General features: G+C 41.2%; 1 protein-coding gene across 1 annotated transcript in view; it reads right to left on the reverse strand.

Annotated features, from left to right (window-relative positions):
- Positions 1-19,311, reverse strand: part of LOC137655775 (E3 ubiquitin-protein ligase RNF123-like) — a 233,307-nt gene that overhangs the window by 178,321 nt on the left and 35,675 nt on the right. Inside the window, exons 2-3 of the mRNA XM_068389912.1 lie at positions 18,075-18,251; positions 6,199-6,286 (exon numbers count right to left, since the gene is read on the reverse strand). Coding sequence (XP_068246013.1) covers positions 6,199-6,286; positions 18,075-18,210 — 224 coding nt within the window. The 5' untranslated portion in view covers positions 18,211-18,251. The remainder of the gene's footprint in view (positions 1-6,198; positions 6,287-18,074; positions 18,252-19,311) is intronic.

Consider the following 19,311-nt stretch of genomic DNA (forward strand, 5'->3'; position numbering starts at 1 on the left):
AATCTTCATATTGTGTCTTGACATCCTTGAGATAACAGTCTGCGAAGATTGATTTACTTCGCCAAAAAGTAGCCTCCTAAATTGACTTCATTGACCTATTGTGCTTGTAAGCCATAGAAGTAGCTACAGCTCTAACCTCATGTGGTTTTACCTTAAGGATAGGGAAACTTCTTTCCTCACAATTCTGGTGAGCTTGCCTTATCAAATCCTTAATGAAAAAAGCCAGGGTATTCTTTAATAAAGAGCACCAGAGGTTGTCCGCTTGTCCTCTCAGGTGTTTGGACACGTGCAGATAAAATTTCAGAGCTCTCACTGGGCAAAGGCCTCTCTCCTTCTCCTGTCCAACTAAGTGAGATAGCTCTGGGATGGTAAAAGATCTTGGCCAAGGTCGATAAGGATTCTCATTTTTGGCGAGAAAGCCTAGCTGAAGGGAGCAAACTGCATTGTCTCCATTAAAGCCCACCTTCTTGCTGATGGCTTGTAACTCTCCTATTCTTTTGGCTGTAGCCAATACAACTAGGAATAGAGTCTTTTTGGGAAGATCCTTCCACGAAACCTTGTCAAGGGGTTCAAACCTACTTGAGGTTAAAAAGGCCAGGCCTACATCTGGGTTCCAAGAGGGGGTTGGATTGTCCTGTCTCTTAGCGGTCTCAAAATTTCTAATGAGATCCGAGAGATCCTGACATGTCAATGCGTCTGTGACGAAAGACGGAGGCTAGCATGCTGCGGTAACCTTGATGGTAGGTTAACCCAGCTTCTCTTTTGTTCGTAGATGCAACAGAAAGTCTTCTATTTGGGCTATAGAGGTACTGGTAGAGGAATATTTGTTAGTCCTGCACCACTCTCTAAACACGTCCCACTTAGATTGGTAAACTCTAATAGTGGATGTCCCTCTATGCGTGGCTGTTTGAGTAGATCGTTCCGACTTGGTAACGTTCTGGGGGTATCTACCAGCCACTCCATCACTTCTACAACCCAAGATCTCATGGGCCAAAACAGAGCTATCAGGGTCATGCGGGCATTGTGCGATTCCTTGAACTTTTTCAGGACTCTGTCCAGGATCTTGAATGGTGGAAAAGCGCACATGTTTAGGTCCCCCCAGTCCAAGAAAAAAGCGTCCACTGAAGCTGCTTCTTGGTCTGGGACTGGAGAGCAATACACTGGCAACCTCTTTGTCATCTGTGTAGCGAAGAGGTCTATCGAGGATTGGCCCCACAACATCCAAAGGCTGGTGCACACCTTGTGATGTAGGGTCCACTCTGTAGTTAGAACTTGTCTTCCTCTGCTGAGAAGGTTCTTTTCCCCTTCTATGAAGCGAGTTATCAGGGTTAAGTCCCTCGCTTTCGCCCACAGTAGTAGATCTCTCGCAGCCTCATAAAGTGAGTCTGAACGAGTGCCTCCCTGCTACTTGATGTAGGCCAACACTGAGGTGTTGTCTGCGTTGACCTGAACTAATTTTCCTTGGACTTCCACCTGAAAGTATATTAGTGCTAAGTGAATGGCCACTAGCTCCTTGATGTTTATGTGCCATTCCCTCTGAGACTCTTCCCACAGACCCGATATCTCGGCCTTCCCCAGTGTTGCACCCCACCTCATGTCTGAGGCGTCGGAATACAACACTAGGTCAGGGTTCCTCTGATAAAGTTCGAGACCTTCCAGGAGTTTGCTGGTATCGTCCCATCCACTCAAGTGATTCCTGATCCCCATCCCCAAAGGAATCGGAATCCACTTTTCTAGACTTTGACCTCTCGTCCAAAATTTTGCAAGATGAAGTTGAAGAGGCCGTAAATGAAGTCCTCCCAGGGAAAAGAACTGTTCGATCGATGAGAGGGTACCCAGGAGACTCATCCATTCTCTCACCGAGCAGGACCGTATGTCTAGGAAGTGCCACACCTTTACTAGGCAATCTAGAATGCGTTTCGGGGCTGGAAAAGCCCGAAAAACCACTGAGTGAATTCTCATCCCCAGGTAAAAGATGTTCTGCAAGGGTGTCAGTTGAGGTTTGGCCAGGTTCACCATCAGACCTAACTGTTATGTCAAGGACATTGTAATTTGAAGAGCCTCCAGACACTTTTCTTGCGACCTTGCTCTGAGCAGCCAGTTGTCCAGGTAGGCTACAGTACATAGATATCCGTACTCCCTTTAGATGTAGCCAGTGAGCCAAGTTGGCAACCACTCGGGTAAAAAACGTAGGGAGCCGTGCTCAGTCCAAAACAGAGTGCTTTGAACTGAAGTAGTTTTTAGGAACACGAATCTTAGAAATATTCTGTGGTTCGGGTGTATTGGGATGTGGAAATATGCGTCCTTCAGATCTAATGACACCATCCAGTCTCCCTTTCTAGTGCCTGCTAGGACTGACTCAGAAGTTTCCATGGCAAATTTACTTTGCTGACGAACTTGTTCAGGGGACTGACGTCCAGAACAGGTCTCCATCCCCCCGAGTTCTTTGGAACTAGAAAAAGTCTGTTGTAAAAATCCTCCGAAAAGGTGTCCTTTACTACTTCGATGGCTGAATTCGACAGCATCTGGTTAACCTGCTCTTGAAGAGCTGCTGCCAGTAGTGGAATACTTGTGTCTGGAGATTGAGTTCACTTTTTGGGTTTCGGTTGGTGTTTGGGGTTAGGAGGTTGCCCTCCAGCAGCCCTTCTCTGTCCCCTACTAGACAAGCTCTACCACGAAAGGGCTGACGCGTGGGAGGAGCTTTCTTCTCCATCCAGGCTATAAGGTTAATCGGAAGCACTTTCTCGCAGTCCTTTGTAAGCAGATCTTACGTTGCTTGTGCGTAATAGCTGCGATAAGTCCTTCACTAGCTCTGAAGGGAAGAGGAATTTGGTCAAGGGAGCATATAAGAGCTCTGCTCTCTGAGCGAGAGTCAATCCTGATGACAGGAAAGAAAACAGCATAGCTCTTTCTCAATAAAACCTGTTGTGCAAAAGGGTTGTGAGTTCGACCGACCCGTTCCTCACGGCTTATCTAGACAGGCAAAAATCATCTGTGACGTCTGCGAGGACTCCTAGAGTCCAGTCCATCAAGCTGAAGACCTCGATTGTTCTGAAGATGCCCTTCAGCAAGTGATCCATCTCCGACGTGGAACGCATCACCTTAGCCTTAGTCATGGCTGAACTACGTGAGGCGTCAACAAAAAGGAGAAGTCTCCTTGGGAGGAGGTAGGAACTTCCAAACCGAGAACCTCCCCAGGCTTGTACCACACACAGGATCTAGAAGCCAATTTCGTAGGAGGAAAGGAAAGGTTGTCCTTCCTTGTTCTTTCTCTTGAGAATCCAATCGTTCAAAGTCGAAAAAGACCTCTAGACCGATCTGGCTAACACTGTTTCCTTGAAAGAGGAAGATTCCTGGGGTCTACCCTTCAAAAACTGCGAGGACGGGCTCCGAGGAACAGCCTGCTGAAAAGTCCTCAGGATATAAGTTTGCCAGAACTGCAAGTAATCTTTAAGATCTGCTGCATGAAGAGTTTTCTGTTTCCTCCTCTGAGATCTATCCTGGCATACCTGATAAGGAAGCTGGCTTCATAGGTTTTAATGCCTCATTTGCTTGCATTCCTTGAGAGACTTTGCGATCCACCCAGGGGGCTGTAAAATTCTCTGTGGGGCAGCCACATCCTCTAAAATGTTAGCGATCTCCGAAGGAGAACGAGAGGGAGAAAGCACACGCCTCGCCTTGCATGGTTGAGTCCCACATGCGTTCAGCATGCTGCGAGGAAGAGTCATGCTACCTCCAGCATGCTGCTGCTGTTGTGAGCTTCCTCTGATTGCAACTTGTAAACGTCAACAGGGACGTAATGGACCGTTGAAGCTCTGACAGGATGATGCTGTGTCAAGCATGCGGTGAGGGAGCATCCTTGCCCCCTCCCGTAACGCGTCCAAATCGCTGTGAGCGAGTGTCCATGAGCGCTGCAGCTCGCGTGCGTTCTTGCCGCGAGAGAGCGCTCGGGACTATGACATTTGTGATCCTGACACTGGGGAGCGTTCTGCTCAGGTGCGTACAGCATGCATTCAGCTCGCGTGCATCCAGCATGCTGCATGTGTTAAGCATGCTGTGAGGGAGCATCAAAATCCTTGCCGCCTCCCGTAACACGTCCAGATTGCTGTGAGGGAGCGTCCATGAGCGCTGCAGCTCGCGTGCATTCTTGCCGCGAGAGCGCGCTTGGAACTATGACGTTTGCGATCCTGACGCGGGGAAGCGGCCCGCTCGCATGCGCCCAGCAAGCTGCGAGAAAGCATCCTGCTCGCGTGACTCCAGCATGCATCGCGCATGCTGCATGTGTCCAGCATGCTGTGAGGGAGCGACAAATTCTATGCCGCCTCCCGAAACTCGCCCAGATCGCTGTGAGGGAGCGATCTCAACGCTCGGTTCCATGACGCGTAACTCTCTTCTTGTCTAGCATGAAGGCAAAACGTAAAACGCCAGGCTCGTCTGGGAGCTGCGTCAACCGACGGCGAGGATAACACTTTTACCTTGCCTTTCCAATGGCGAGGGTGAGCGTACTGGGGTGCGTCAACAGGATCGCTCGAGGAGACGTCCGTTCGCTGATCAAGGTCTGACATCTCCCTTCGCCTTTCGACTTTCCTTCTCCCAGGGGTTGGGGAGCATGGAAGAGGTCCCGGGCTAGGAGTATGACGGACACGAATGGACGCACCCTCCACTGCACTGCGTCATACTTACGAGCCACTGAACACTAGCACTTTTAACTATTTCACATTAGACCATAATAGATCTGTCCATTGCGAGAGATTATACTCTTTCGCCAAGGGCTAGAAAGAAAATACAATAGGTTATATGATTAATATTAGTATTCTCAAAATTGAAATATTAAATAACGATACTAAGTATTGTGAAACTATAATGATATATATATATATACTTAAAAATAATATATTTCCCTACATAATAAAAATTAAAATACATATGCTTAGTAAGTTAATATTTTAACATTTCGTGCAAGAAAAAGAAAATAATTCACATATTTGCAAGTCATACTACGTAGATTACGTCACAAGACGGACTCATTTCCTTCAAGGCATTCAGATCTCGCCCTGCTAAGAGTTTACGTCACATGATTGTGACATCATGATGTTTCAATGCTTTTCCTTCCATTATATCTTTAGGAATTGTTCGTTAGTTAATAAAGAAGGGGAAAAAATTCCTTGATCCTATCCATTTCAATCTTACGAACATAGAAAAGAAAACAAATACACACATGCTCTCTGCTACATACTGTGTGGGAATCAAGAGCAGCTTGAAAGCCGGTCTAGCCCTACACAAAGTTTAACAACAGAGGAGCCATCTTGAAAATCAAGTTGAATTAAACTGTCCAAGTTGGACCAACAAAAAACTATCTTATTCGTGTGAAAAGGAAAATCCAATATCTTCGATAGTCGGAAGGCAGCGAAAGCCATAAACAATAAATAATGGGTACTTCACCAAATTTGTAGACAAAGCAAACCCTCAACGAAACGAATTTCCGACGTGTTGACTCGATCAACGGCAGAGAATTTCTGAGGAATGTTGGGAATGGTTCCAGTTACCTATGAGAGATGGCGCTCATGTATGACCACCTACTCTCCTGGCGGCGATTGCCGCAAAATTTGAATTTCTGCCGTGAGCGTGACGAAATGCGGGATTAAGCTATATATATGTAACTAACAGGGAAGTTACATATTTATAAATATGTATATATACAGTATATATATATATATATATATATATATATATATATATATATATATATATATATATATATATATATATATATATATATATATATATATGACTGCCGTGTTGTAGTTAGGAAAGGGAAGGGGTTGGGAAGTTAAATCTGTGTGTGCATATCTATCTAAATATTTAGCTGCCATTTTTGACGGATTGCTTACATTATTAGTAATACAAATAACCCTAATAATAATTTACAAAGATTTCCCTTTATCATAGAATGCCATCTATAGAAAAATAAATCCTAACAAGAACATCAACATATATAAATAGTGTGTATAATCCCTATACTATATAAAATACAAAAAATGTAACATTAAATAACTTTTCATCAATGTGCACGTCTGATCTTCTCATTCAGTAATAGCAAGAAACAGATGCAAGTCAACTTGAACACATTATGCTTCTCAACATCTTAAACAAAACTTTGATCATTTGGAAAGAAGATTCAAAGCATAAAGTACTTACTCCAAACATTTTCTTCCAGGCTGAACACCTCGGTATTGTTTGAGATCATCAGCAAACACACACTGAACAAGGGAATCCATAAGATGACCTATTGAGAAAGATAATGTTAAAAGCAATTAAATTTCAAATAGAATCACATTAGGGCAATTTATACATGATTAACTTTAAACAATTAGCGAGAGATTTTTCTAATTTCTAAGCCCACAAATTTTCATTGCCCTTGCATTAGTCATGTGTTTAAATGGTTTGAAAAGACCAAAATTATGTAAGTGCTAGACTGTACTTAAGGAGAAAAAAACAAAATTTTCCCAATAAAACATATTTCCCTACTTACCTTTAAATCATATGCTATTAATTTACAAGTGCAACCTTCGGCAAAGTTCGCAAACTTCCAAGAGTTATGTCTGAGATTTTATCAGAAGGTTAATGTAACTTGAAAGAGGGACCAGAACATTTGACAATGGAGGAATAGATGAAAAAGAATCAAATAACCCTCTCTTAGTATAGTCAGCATCATGGTTCTGGGAGAAGTATAGTATTCAAAACATTTTGGAACAGAGTAAGCATCCCTCCAACTGGAATCAAGATCTTCTGATGATTGGAAGGACCTTCTGCTAGAGCCACGAGAGCTTCTTGAATATTGATATCTGATACTGAAGGAATGAAAGGAATGAAAATACGACCCGGCAGAAACAAGACATACCAGCACAAGAATAATCAGTTGAAGAATGTGCAGATGATGGAGGACAATTGCTCAAAAACTTTTCTAGATATTTCAGAAATCATAATGGGACCCAAGACCACAAACAATATCAGGGAAGGTTTCTGAGCATCTGTGACTACCTTAATGAGAGAGGTCAAAAGTTCAGTTTTTTAAGAGCAAAATTAATAAATACACCATCCATTTTTATAGTAACGGTACAATCAGATATTGCCCGATTCAGTTGAGCTGCAAAATATTACTTCATCATTACAAAAGTACAGTAACCCTTAAACCAGAATCAGCAAGACATTTTGAAAACCCTTCTTAAAGCATCCCCATGATTAAAACATTTCTAGTTTGCTAAATGGTATAACCTGAATTCAAAGATGTCCTCTACTCAACTCAAATATAGTTACAAACAAATCAATTTATTCTAGTAAAATTTCTAAACTAGGTAACTGATCTGTTATAGATACATTAAATACACTGTATAAGGATGTAAATGAGGAATTAACCACAAAAACAAGATTGTGCTATTACAGTATTGGGTTCACACTAACTTTCTTCATGATTCAATGTGGGTAGCGTTAAAACTTCCAAAAATTAAGGTAGGAACTTAGAGAGGCCAATGATCCATGTCCTAAGACATAGGCAAGTATAATGCAAGATATACAACTAGTTTCTTTTTCCAAAACAAAATGGAGTCTTCAACCTAATCAACTTCATCCTCTAATCCCACTTGAAAGTCATCAGGGAGAAAAGTTTTAGTGTTAAAGTATTATCATCCTTCATATTAGGTTTTTTCTTTAAATACTGATACGGTACTTGTGCATTAGAATTCCCACCTTAACAGGGCTACTAGTATCATTATTAATACAACATCATAATCACTACCTAAGCTATAACCCTAGTTGAAAAAGCAGGATGCTATGCCTAAGGGCTCCAGGGCAGTCCCAGACGATTGGTCTAACGACAATTGGTCCAATACCAGTTGTTCCAATGCTAAGTGGTTTAAAAGCAACTTGTCCAAAGGTCTAACTACCATTTCTTCTAAACGATAGTTTATGTGGTAAGTTGCCTTATTACTTGGTTCTGGAAACAAGTCATATTGAGAAGCATGGGGCTTTTAAAAATGTAATAAGCAGATTGAGTAAAGAACGGCCAGTAGAGCCAAATAAGTTTGATGATCTATCGATTCCGAATGAGCACACAAAAACACTGTCTTGTAATCCTTTTTAGTAAAAGAATCAAGTATTGGGGATGACATTCAAAAATATTCTTACAGTTTCCCAGAAACTGTATACAATTCATGCTCCCACTGGACCACAGGAGAGGAGTCAAGTGTTGCCATTAGTGTCTGTGCTAATGTCATGGAAAAACGCAGTGTTACTTCCAGTTTTCATGTGATCTACTTGATTATGCTGCAGAAAGCAAAATTTACCTTTCTCCTCAAATGATAATCACAAAATTCAAAATTGGTGGTATAAATGTAATTAAATTCCAAAGGCCTGGAACAGCTAATAGGGGTTACTTCTTTCATGTGAGACAAAGTATATAAAGGAAAATAATTTCATCTGGTTTAAAAATCTTATAAGGCACTGATGAAAACTTTAAAGATTTAACAGATGGTAGCACTAGCCTTCTTATCACCAGCAAAATTGAGGCTGCAAGGTTAGAACTAAATAACACAATTCCAGATACTGTAAAGGAATTCCTGCTATCAACTACTGTACTATGACGAAAATTATATTAGGGGAAAAACTTGGTGATTATTGAGAGATCATGAAATGTGATCCTCTCCTCTTTATCCAACTCTATTATGGCCAGTACACGACAGGATAGAACTTGCTATTCCAAGAACTCAAAATGAAGTTGAGGCATGGCATCGACAGTAAAAGATATTACTGGATTCTGCTCATATTGGAATTTCCAAACTTATTAGTGAACTGGAAAAGAAGTAAAAGAATGTAGAAGAACAAAATGAATGCATTATTTGAGGAGAGTCTAACATAAAACTACAGTAAAGAGAAAAAACATTGACCATGAAGAGAGAATCTTGATTGTTTTAACAAGCAAGCATAATATTTAGGGTTTTCTATGAGCCATGGCTCAAATTTACTTTAGACGAATCAGTTTTAGACTGTCTTTAAACAAACTGGTCTATTAAACTAAGAAGAGAAACTTATCTCAGCCTGTTCAACACGAAAATATTTGTTACAAGTTAGAACTTCTGAAGTTACTATTAATACTATTATTACTAGCCAAGCTACAACCCTAATTAGAAAATCAAGATGCATTAATCCCAAAGGCTCCAACATGGAAAAATGGCCCAGTGAGGAAAAGAAATATGAAAATATATAAATTACAAAAGAAATTATGAACAATTAAAATAAAACATTTTCAGAACAGTAACATCATCAAATAAATTTTTCATATGCAAACTATAAACAATTAAAAAAAAAAAAACAAGAAAAGAAATAAGATAGAATACAGTAGTGTGCCCGAGTGTACCCTCAAGCAAGAGAACTTTACCCTATGACAGTGGAGGACCCTGGTACAGAGGCTGTGGCACTACTCAAGACCAGAGAACATTGGTTTCATTTTGGAGTGTCCTTCTCCGAGAAGAGCTGCTTACCATAGCTAAAGAATCTCTTCTACCATTACAAAGAGGAAAGTAGCCACTAAACAGTTACAGTGCCGTAGTTAACCACTTGATCGAAAAAGAATTGTTTGGTAATCTCAGTGTTGTCAGGAGTGAGGAAAGAGGAGTGTGTTAAGAATAGGCCAGGCTATTCAATGTAGGCAGAGGAAAAATAAACCGTAACCACAGAAAGGGATCCAATGTAGTACTGTTCAACTCTCTAATTTGGAAGATCATTCCATAATCTGGTCACAGCTAGAATAAAATATTAAGAATACTGTGTAGTATTGAGCCTTATGATGGAGAAGACAAGACTGTTAAAATTAACTGCATACTTAGTACTACATACAGGATGGTATAGTCCTGGAAGGTCTGAATGTAAAGGATTCATCTAAATAAGAAGAATTATGTCAAGAGTTACATTAAAATAGCTGGATTACAAGCAAGATCAAGTTTTGGGATAGCTTGATGTGAATCAGTTGTAAGGTACAATTGGCTTCATTAATTCTGGTACACTTCACTGGAAGCTATGGAGACATCTGACCGATGCAAATTGTATGAGGTAATCGTATATTTATGAAAAAAAGAAACTGTTAGCAACGCTACCTGTAAAACAGGCTTGTAAACATGTGATCAGAAGCCTTTTTACTAAATTAACATAGAACATTTAGGGAAATAATATTTTTCTATACAGCAATTTTTAAGATTAATAAAAATGCTTTTGATCAAGTGTTTACAAGCTCACCAACTTTGTTTACAGGCATTGTTGCTATTAATTTCTCTTTTGCTAAATAAAGCATTACAGTACCTGTTACCAAGTACAGTCAGCCCGTCAGAGATCTCATAGCTTCCTGCGATGTGTACCAAAATTAATGAAGCCAACTGTACTAGCACCAAAATTTACCCTCTGTAACAAGTTACAAACCTGAGTAGTAACATCAATACTAGTTTCATCGAAAGTTGGCTTATCAATTTGATGTACCTCATTTTGTCTAAAGAAAACTCTCACCTACTCCTGTGTATATTAAGGAGGATTTTGTAAACCATGGTCATTCCTGGTGTTATCATATGTTGGTCTTTGTTTTATATTTCAATCAAGAAGTGACCTCGGCTAAAGGAGATGAGTTGATTTAATAATGTCAGAAAAAAATGAGGCTATCTGATACACAACAAAGCAGTACCCTGATCCCAACGAATTACAGTTACCAAACTTCAGCAAATATCTTGCTCGCTGGAAATGAAATACAGTAGTCCCAAAATAAAAAACATTGATTTGTAACCAAATAAGAACAAATGCTGGAAGAAGTCCTAAATATAAGACAATTGTTTTTTATTATCATAAAAACAAAGTATTTTTCCAAAAATTCCAGAAACAAATTTTTATTATACCAAATAATTACAAAGGCAAACGTCCAAATCTCACATTATCCGTTATGTCAGTTGTGTGCAGAATTCAAAATGACATTTTTATTATAAAATAAATTTCTAAATATACTTACCTCGTAGTTGCATATATATAGCTTTAATCTTGCGTTTCGACGGGTCACGGCAGAAAATTCAAATTCGTGGCGATCGCCGCCACGACAGTAGGTGGTCATACGTGAGCGCCATCACTCGTAGGCTATCAGAACCATTCCGAACAATCTTCAGAAATTCCATGACTCTGTTTTCAGAGGGGAGGAGGGAGGGTCCTTTTATATATGTAACTACCAGGTAAGTACTGTATATTCAAAAATTTATTTTATAATAAAAATACCATTTTTAAATATGTAACTTCCCTGGTAGTTACATATATATAGCTGATTGACACAATCGGTGGTGGGTTGAAAACCTCATCACATTGGGAATTCGTATAATTATTAATATCTACAATTAGTAGTACTAACAATCTGGTTCTAACCTGATAAGGAAGCTGGCTTCACAATGATACTGCCTCATTTCGTCTGCATTCCTTGAGAGACTTGGTGTCCACTCCGTGGGGTGTAAAAGTCTCTTGGGGCTGCCACAAGGTCTTCGACCTCTAGCGTGGCTAGACCACCACCCTTGCAAACCTGGCATAGCCAAGGATACTGATTCTGGCGTTACAACCTGATAAGGAAGCTGGCCTCACAATGATACTGCCTCATTTCGCCTGCATTCTTTGAGAGACTCAGCGTCCACTCCGTGGGCTGTAAAAGTCTCTTGGGGCTGCCACAAGGTCCCCGACCCTTAAAGTGGCTAGACCACCACCCTTGCAAACCTGGCATAGCCAAGGATACTGATTCTGACCACCTACTCCACATTAAAACTAATTTGATTTGCATCCCAGATTGACGGAAGGTTGCGACAACCTTCACAGACAACATGTAAACACATTAAAACTAACTTGACTTGCATCCTAGACTAACGGAAGGCTGCGACAACCTCACAGACAACCTGTGAACACAAGTACAAGAGAAAAGGGGCAATGATATATATTAAGTTATCGGGAAGAGGCAGTAGACCCTTCTCTAACTACGAAGCCAGAGGTAACGTACGGACCCAGGGAACAGCAATCCTCAAACTGGGTCTGGACATCTTTGAGATAGCAGTCTGTGAAGAATGATTTCCTTCATCAGACAGTAGGCTCCAAAATTGACTTCATTTTATTGTGTTTGTAAGCCACAAAAATTGCTACAGCTCTAAACTCGTGTGGTTTTACCTTATGGATAGGGAAAACTTCTTACTTACAATCCTGGAGAGCTTTCCTTATTAAATCCTTAATGAAAAAAGCCAGGGTATTCTTTGATAAAGGCAAAGAGGGCTTTTTAACAGAGCATCAGAGGCTGTCTGTATCGTCTTTGAAAAGAAAGCCTAGCTGAAGGGAGCAAATTACATTGTCTCCATTAAAGCCCATCTTCTTGCTGATGGCTTTTAACTCTCCTAATCTTTTGACTGTAGCCAATGAAATTAGGAAAAAGTGTCTTCTAGGTAAGATACTTCCAAGACGCCTTGTCCACTGTACAAACAAACCTACTTGAGGTTAAAAAGAGGCCAGGACTGTATCCAGGTTCCACGAGGAGGTTGGATTGTCTTTCCTCTTAGTCGTCTCAGAAGATCTACTGAGATCTGAGAGATCATTGTTACCTGACACACCAATGTGTCGGTTACGAAAGACGAAGCTTAGTATGCTGCGGTAACCCTTGATGAAAGGTACAGCTAGCTTCTCTTTTGTATGCAGATACAACAGAATAACTTTGCTATACAGTATTAGCTATAGAGGCATTGGTAGATTAAAGTCTATTATTCCTGTACCACACACTAAATATGTCCCACTCGGACTAGTAAACCCTAATAGTTGGTAATAATCTGGGTGTATCTAGCAGCCACTCCATCATCTCTGCAACCCAATGTCTCATGGGCCAAAAAGGAGCTATCATGGTCATGCGCACGTTGGGCGAATCCCTGAATCTTTTCAGGACTCTGTCCAGGATCTTGAACGGAGGAAAAGTGGAAACGTTTAGACCTTCCCAGTTCTGGTCCACTGCAACTGCTTCCTGGTCTGGTACTGGAGAGCAAAATACCAGCAACCTCTATGTCATTTGTGAGGCGAAGAGGTCTATCGAGTATTGAACCCACAACATCCAAAGGTTGGTGCACACCTCGTGATGTAGGGTTGTTCTGCAGTAAGAACTAGTCTTCTTCTGCTGAGCAGATCCGTCTTGACGCTTTTCTCCCCTTCTAAGAAGTGAGTAATCAGGACTTGGTGAATGCCCACTAGCTCTTTGATATCTATGCGTCATTTCCACTGTCAAGAATTGTATGCATCAAATACGGACGACATCAACCTCTCTAGTTTAGAAAGACCAGACACTTGAAGTGCGCTGTGTGCGCGAACTAAACCGTGTGCTGATTGCTGCGAGGGATCGTCAACCGTAGCCGGGTGACCATCAGAGGAAATTCCTTGCAACATTTCCGGAGTGCCTTGAGCCTGATCTGAACCGATTATCATCCTCAGAAAAAAGAAAATTCTGTGAGGGTGATAGTTAAGATTTGGCCAGGTTACCATCAGGCCTAACTGTTGCGTCAAGAGCATTATCCTTTGAAGAGGTTCCAGACACTTTACTTGTGATTCTGCTCTGAGTGGTCAGTCGTCCAGGTACAAAGAAAATCCTTACTCCCTTTATGTGAAGCCGGGGAGTCACGTAGGACATCACCCGGGTAAAAAACGTACTTGTACAATGGACTGATGTCCAGAACAGGTTTTCACCCCCCCCCGCCCCCAAGCTTTTCTGAACTAGGAAAATTATGTTGTAAAAAAACCCTCCGAGGGAGTGTCCTCTACATTTCTATGACTGATTTCGACAGCATAAGGCTCAATTGTTCTTAAAGACCTGCTGCTTTGTTTCCTGAGTGGACTGTTGTCAACTCTAAGGGTAACGACGACATGGGAGGCATAACCCGTCTCACTTTTTGATTCGGTTTGTTGTCTTGAGAATCTGCGAGTTTGACCTCCAGTCGCAATCCTTTGAGTTCCCCTTGAAGGGCTCTCCCACGAAAGAGCTGACGAGTGGGAAGAGCCTCCTTTTGTATCCTTGCTAAAAAGCTAGTTGGAAGGATATATTTAGCAGTCCTAGAGAAAAAATCTTGCGCAGCCTGTTAATCTCCGAATAAGGGACAGACCTGAAGATAAAAAGGAACAACACATAGTCCTCTTTTTAAGAACTCCTTCCGTGAAAAGGGGCGGAAAGTTCAATGGGGCCATCCCTCTCAGGCTTATTCAGACAGGCAATTAGATGCATCTGAGCCTCGTTCTTAGGGTCTGTGGCTTCTGGGAGAGTTCCGAGAGTCCAGTCCGTAAGGCTGAAGACTTCTACTGACTAAAAGTTTCCTTCAGCCTGTTATCATTTCAGAATTGGACCACATAAACTTCAACTTGCTCATGGTTGACCTGAGTGAAGAGTCAGCAGGTCTGGAGAAGTCTCCTTGAGAGGAGAGAGGAGGCAGGAACTCCCAAACCAAGAACTTCCCCCAGACGAATACCACAAACTAGATCTGGAAGCCAGTCGAGTTTGAGGAAAAGAAAAAAGGGAGGTCTTCCCTAGATCCTTTCTCTTGGACGTCCATTGGTTGAGAGTTGAGAAAACTCTCTTAACAGATCTAGCCAGGACCATATCATTAAAAGAGGATGTTTTTTTTTTTCTTTTTTTTTTTAAACTCCGCTGTCTGTAATGAATCCTGAAATTCGTCTTCTAATTCGGCTAATGGAACATCAATTCCCTGATTCGAATAAGTAGGAGACAAAACCGCGTCATCCTGTCGGTTATTGTCTTCCAAAAAATTTATCTTGTCCTGAAGAAATCTCGTGAAGGATATCGACCAGTTGCGAAGAAGCATCACGTTTAGGCTAGACCACCTCCAGTGCTTCCAGCATAAGATCATCATGCTGTAAGGAAGCATTAACATCTGTAAACCCATGCGAGGGAAAATCTTGATCGCGTGCGTTTAGCATGTTGTATGTCAACAGCGTGACGCAAGGAAGCATTAGTTGGGCGCTCAGAAATCGCAAAGGAGAGATAAAAACTTGTCTATCCTGTTGCGAGGACAAGTCCCGACTATGAGTCCATCATGGGACCAGATTGAGACTGTTGTAGGTTTCCATGAGAGGTATCAGAATAATGCATGCGTCCAGAATGCTGTGAACCTGCCGCGAGCCATGAGGAAGCATTAGTATCGCGTCCAGTCAATCGAAAAGAAGAGACAAATGTTTGTCTATAGTGACGTGGGACAAAATCTGACTGCATGGGTCCAGCATATGTCCGGACTGCTGCATGCGTCCCGAATGCCGTGAGTCTGCCGCGAGCCATGAGGGAGCGTCAGTATCGCGTCCGGTCAGGGGCGCAAAAGAGGCAACTGTTTGTCTAACATGATGTGGGGACAAAACCTGACTGCCTTCGTCCAGCATATTTCCAGGCTGACGCAAGACTATCTTCTTGAATGGAAAAATAACTGTTTGTCTAACATGATGTGGGGACAAAACCTGACTGCCTTCGTCCAGCATATTTCCAGGCTGACGCAAGACTATCTTCTTGAATGGAAAAATTTTGAATGTCAGAGTCCAGCATAAGACCAGACTGGCGTTTGCGTCCAGAATGTCGGGAGAGACCAGACTGGCGTCTGTGTCTGTAATGCCGTGAGAAAGAGACCAGACTGGAGTCTGCATCTGTAATGCCGTGAGGAAGAGACCAGACTGGCGTCTGCGTCTGTAATGCCGTGAGGGAGAGACCAGACTAGCGTCTGCGTCTGTAATGCCGTAAGGAAGAGACCAGACTGCCGCATGCGTCCACACTAATGATTTCCGCAACCCGATCAGATCGCTGCGAGGGAGCGTTGTTGAGTATCGGAGAACTACGCTGCCCGATACTATCGGAAGATCGTTTTCTTGGTCTATTGTTGTCCTTAGATTCTTTTAGGTATAATTTTTCTGCCCGAGAATCGTAAGCGTCATACTGAGACAAAATAGACCTCTTAATTCAGCCAAATCAGATACATGATGAGCGCTGTGTGCGCTAACTGAACGATGTACTGATCGCTGAAAGGTATCATCAACTGCCGATACTTCTAGCGTGCATTGTGTGCGATCTGAATCGTGTATCGATCGTTATGAAAGATTGTCAACAGAATTAGCGTCTGCGTCCAGGTGGTTACCAGGGGAAAGACCCTGTGAGATTTCCCAATTTGGGGGAAGGGAAGGGGCGTGTACAGACACAAACTGAGCACCTTCTTCATACGACGGACTATACGTCTTACGTAATTATTTCGGAGCTGACACATCGTCTTCGTCCGAAAAGAACGCCTCCGGTGAACACCAGTCACTGCAGGAAGGTTTACTAGGAGACATACGTCTCTTGAGTGGTCTAAAACGTAGTGGTTGACGCCAACCACGTCTCTGTTTTTGCATTATCCGATGAAAACGCATACATTTTAACCTCGTCTTTACTATGGCGAGGGGGAGCGATCTGTACATCGTTAGCATGAACGCTCGAGGGGACGTCTGTTCGCTGATCAAAGTCTGCCATATCCTTTGGCCTTTCGACATTCCTTCTCCCAGGGGTTGGGGAGCATGGAAGAGGTCCCCGGCTGGGATTATGACGGACACGAACGGACGCACCCTCCACTGAACTGACATTGAACACTTTTAATTATTTCACATTAGATCTTAATAAACCTTTCAGTTGCGAGAGATCAAACTCTTTTGTCAAGGGCTAGAAAGAAAATACAATAGAAATATATGATTAATATTAGTATTCTCGAAATCGAAATATAAAATAACGATAGAAGTAATTGTGAAAACAAAAAACGATTGTCAAGAGTATTACGTATCGTAGATTGACTGCATTGCGTCATTATATGTGCCATTGAACACTAGCACTTTAAACTATTTCACATTAGATCATAATAGACCTGCCCTTTGCGAGAGATTATCCTCTTTAGCCAAGGGCCAGAATGAAAATACAATACGATATATGAATAATATTAGTATTCTCAAAAGCGAAAAACTAAATAACGATACAAGTATTGTGAAACAAAAAACGATCGTTTAATATCTGACATGTCCCTTAAAAAAACTACAAGCGTAAAATGATTGTACGCTCGAGAAAAAACTCTAAATCGAAAATTGACCAAGGGAAATAGACTAATCGGACAAATATATACTTGAAAATAATATATTTCCCTACATTATAAACATACTTATGCATAGTAAGCTAATACAGTATTTTAAAAATTTCTTGCAAGAAAAGAAAATAATTCACATAATGCAAGTCATACTATTATACTCTTTCGTCATGCAGATTACGTCACAGGATTGTGACGTCATCACGATGACGGACTGAAATCCTTCAAGGTAATCACATTCCGCTCTGCTAAGAGTTACGTTACAAAATAGTGACATCACAATGTTTAATGTAGAAAATGTCTTCCTTCCATTATAACTTTTAAGAGTTGTTCGTTAATAAAGTAGGAGGAAAAAAAAAACTTTCATCCCTCAATGTACGAACAAGGAACGAAAACAAATACATACATGCTCCCTGCTAATTACAGTGTGGGAAGAAAAAGCAGCTCAAAAGCCGTTCTAGCCCCCAAAGTTTAACAACAGAAGAGCCATTACTGGGTTTGAAAACTTGTTTATCCTTGAAAATCAAGTTCAATTAAACTGTCCAAGTTGGACCAGCAAAAAACTATCCTATATAATATCTTCGATAGTTGAAAGGCAGTGAAAGCTATTAATAATAATCAGACAAAAGGTACTTCACCAAATTGTAGAATAAAGTAATATATCCACGAAATGAATTCTCGAGGTGTTGACTTGATCAACGACAGAGAATTTCTGAAGAATGTTGGGAATGGTTCTGATAGCCTACGAGTGATGGCGCTCATGTATGACCACCAACTGTCATGGTGGCGATCGCCACGAATTTGAATTTTCTGTCGTGACACGTCGAAACGCAAGATTAAAGCTATATATATATATGTAAATTACAGGGAAATTACAGATTTAAAAATAATACTTACTTAGGGAATATTGTTGTAAATGACTATGAGGAAAATTAAGCATGTTGTCCTGATGTAAACCTGCATTACTACTTTCTCCGTACATGTCTTCTCCTTCTCCATCACCAGATCCAGTACTTCCCATAGATTGTGCCATTTTATTATAATGTCGTTTTCCTCTCCACCTTAAACTCTGGTCTGTGGAAATAAAATATTATATTATTGCAATATTGGACTACGTACAAGTATACAGTAAATTTATTCTACTATTATACTGTACATCACATGTATTGTAAAGAACAGATAATCTAACCAAACTACAAAGATTAAAATTTAAAGTAAAATCAGATTTTTCAAAATAAAAATGACAAATTTGAAAGTAATTTGTGTTTTTCCTAACAATATAAACCTGTAGCTATTATTGGGGTATTACTTTCGGCTCATTAGACTTCTAGCGAGGGTTAACAACAAACGGGGAGGGGGGGTAGCTAGCTACCCCTCTCACTCACACACCTGTGACTGTGGTTCACTTAGTTAGGAAGTGGGACTTCGAAGGGGACAGGGTTGGCAGGTAAGTTTGTATAAATAGCTACAAGTTTGTATTATTAATAAATATACAAATTACTTCCAAATTTGTCATTTCTTCTGTAACTGGAATACAAATTTTGGCTATTTATAGGGGATTGATTCACCTATGAGGAGGGTGGACATCCCGGCCAATCTGGCTTTTTGGCTTTTACCCGGGAATTCCCCTTAATAAGAGTTCTTCCTAGTAATAGGTATCGTATGAGGTTACCAAGAAATTCTAAATATCCCCTCGATAGGGTGTGGGGACGTAACAGTATTGACACAATACAGTACCAGGTTCCACAAGGGAACAATGGTTTACCTGCAGTTGATTGAGGTCAGCTTTGCAGAGGACCCTAGATGCTTATTTCCCCAAGAGGGGAAGATGAAGAGAAGAAAGAGCCAGTCATTCTTGATAATTCATTCTGACTAAAACTGGGTAACCAATGCCCTCAACCTCCTGGTACTTGTCTATCAAGGACCTTGAGATGTTAAAACCATTTGTTGTGCAGCCACCACAGTACCGATAGAAAATGTATCAAGTCTCCTGTGGATCATATCTTGCAGGAAGTGGGTAGAGAAGGTCATTTGACGCTTATACACGCCCGCTGAAAAGACCTGAGTCACACAGTAGTCTCACAAACGCTAGGGCATATTCCTGTCCTTACCGTTATGAGCTCTCATTCTCTCC

The sequence above is a fragment of the Palaemon carinicauda genome, chromosome 16 (assembly GCF_036898095.1).
Source record: "Palaemon carinicauda isolate YSFRI2023 chromosome 16, ASM3689809v2, whole genome shotgun sequence".
Taxonomy (NCBI): domain Eukaryota; kingdom Metazoa; phylum Arthropoda; class Malacostraca; order Decapoda; family Palaemonidae; genus Palaemon; species Palaemon carinicauda.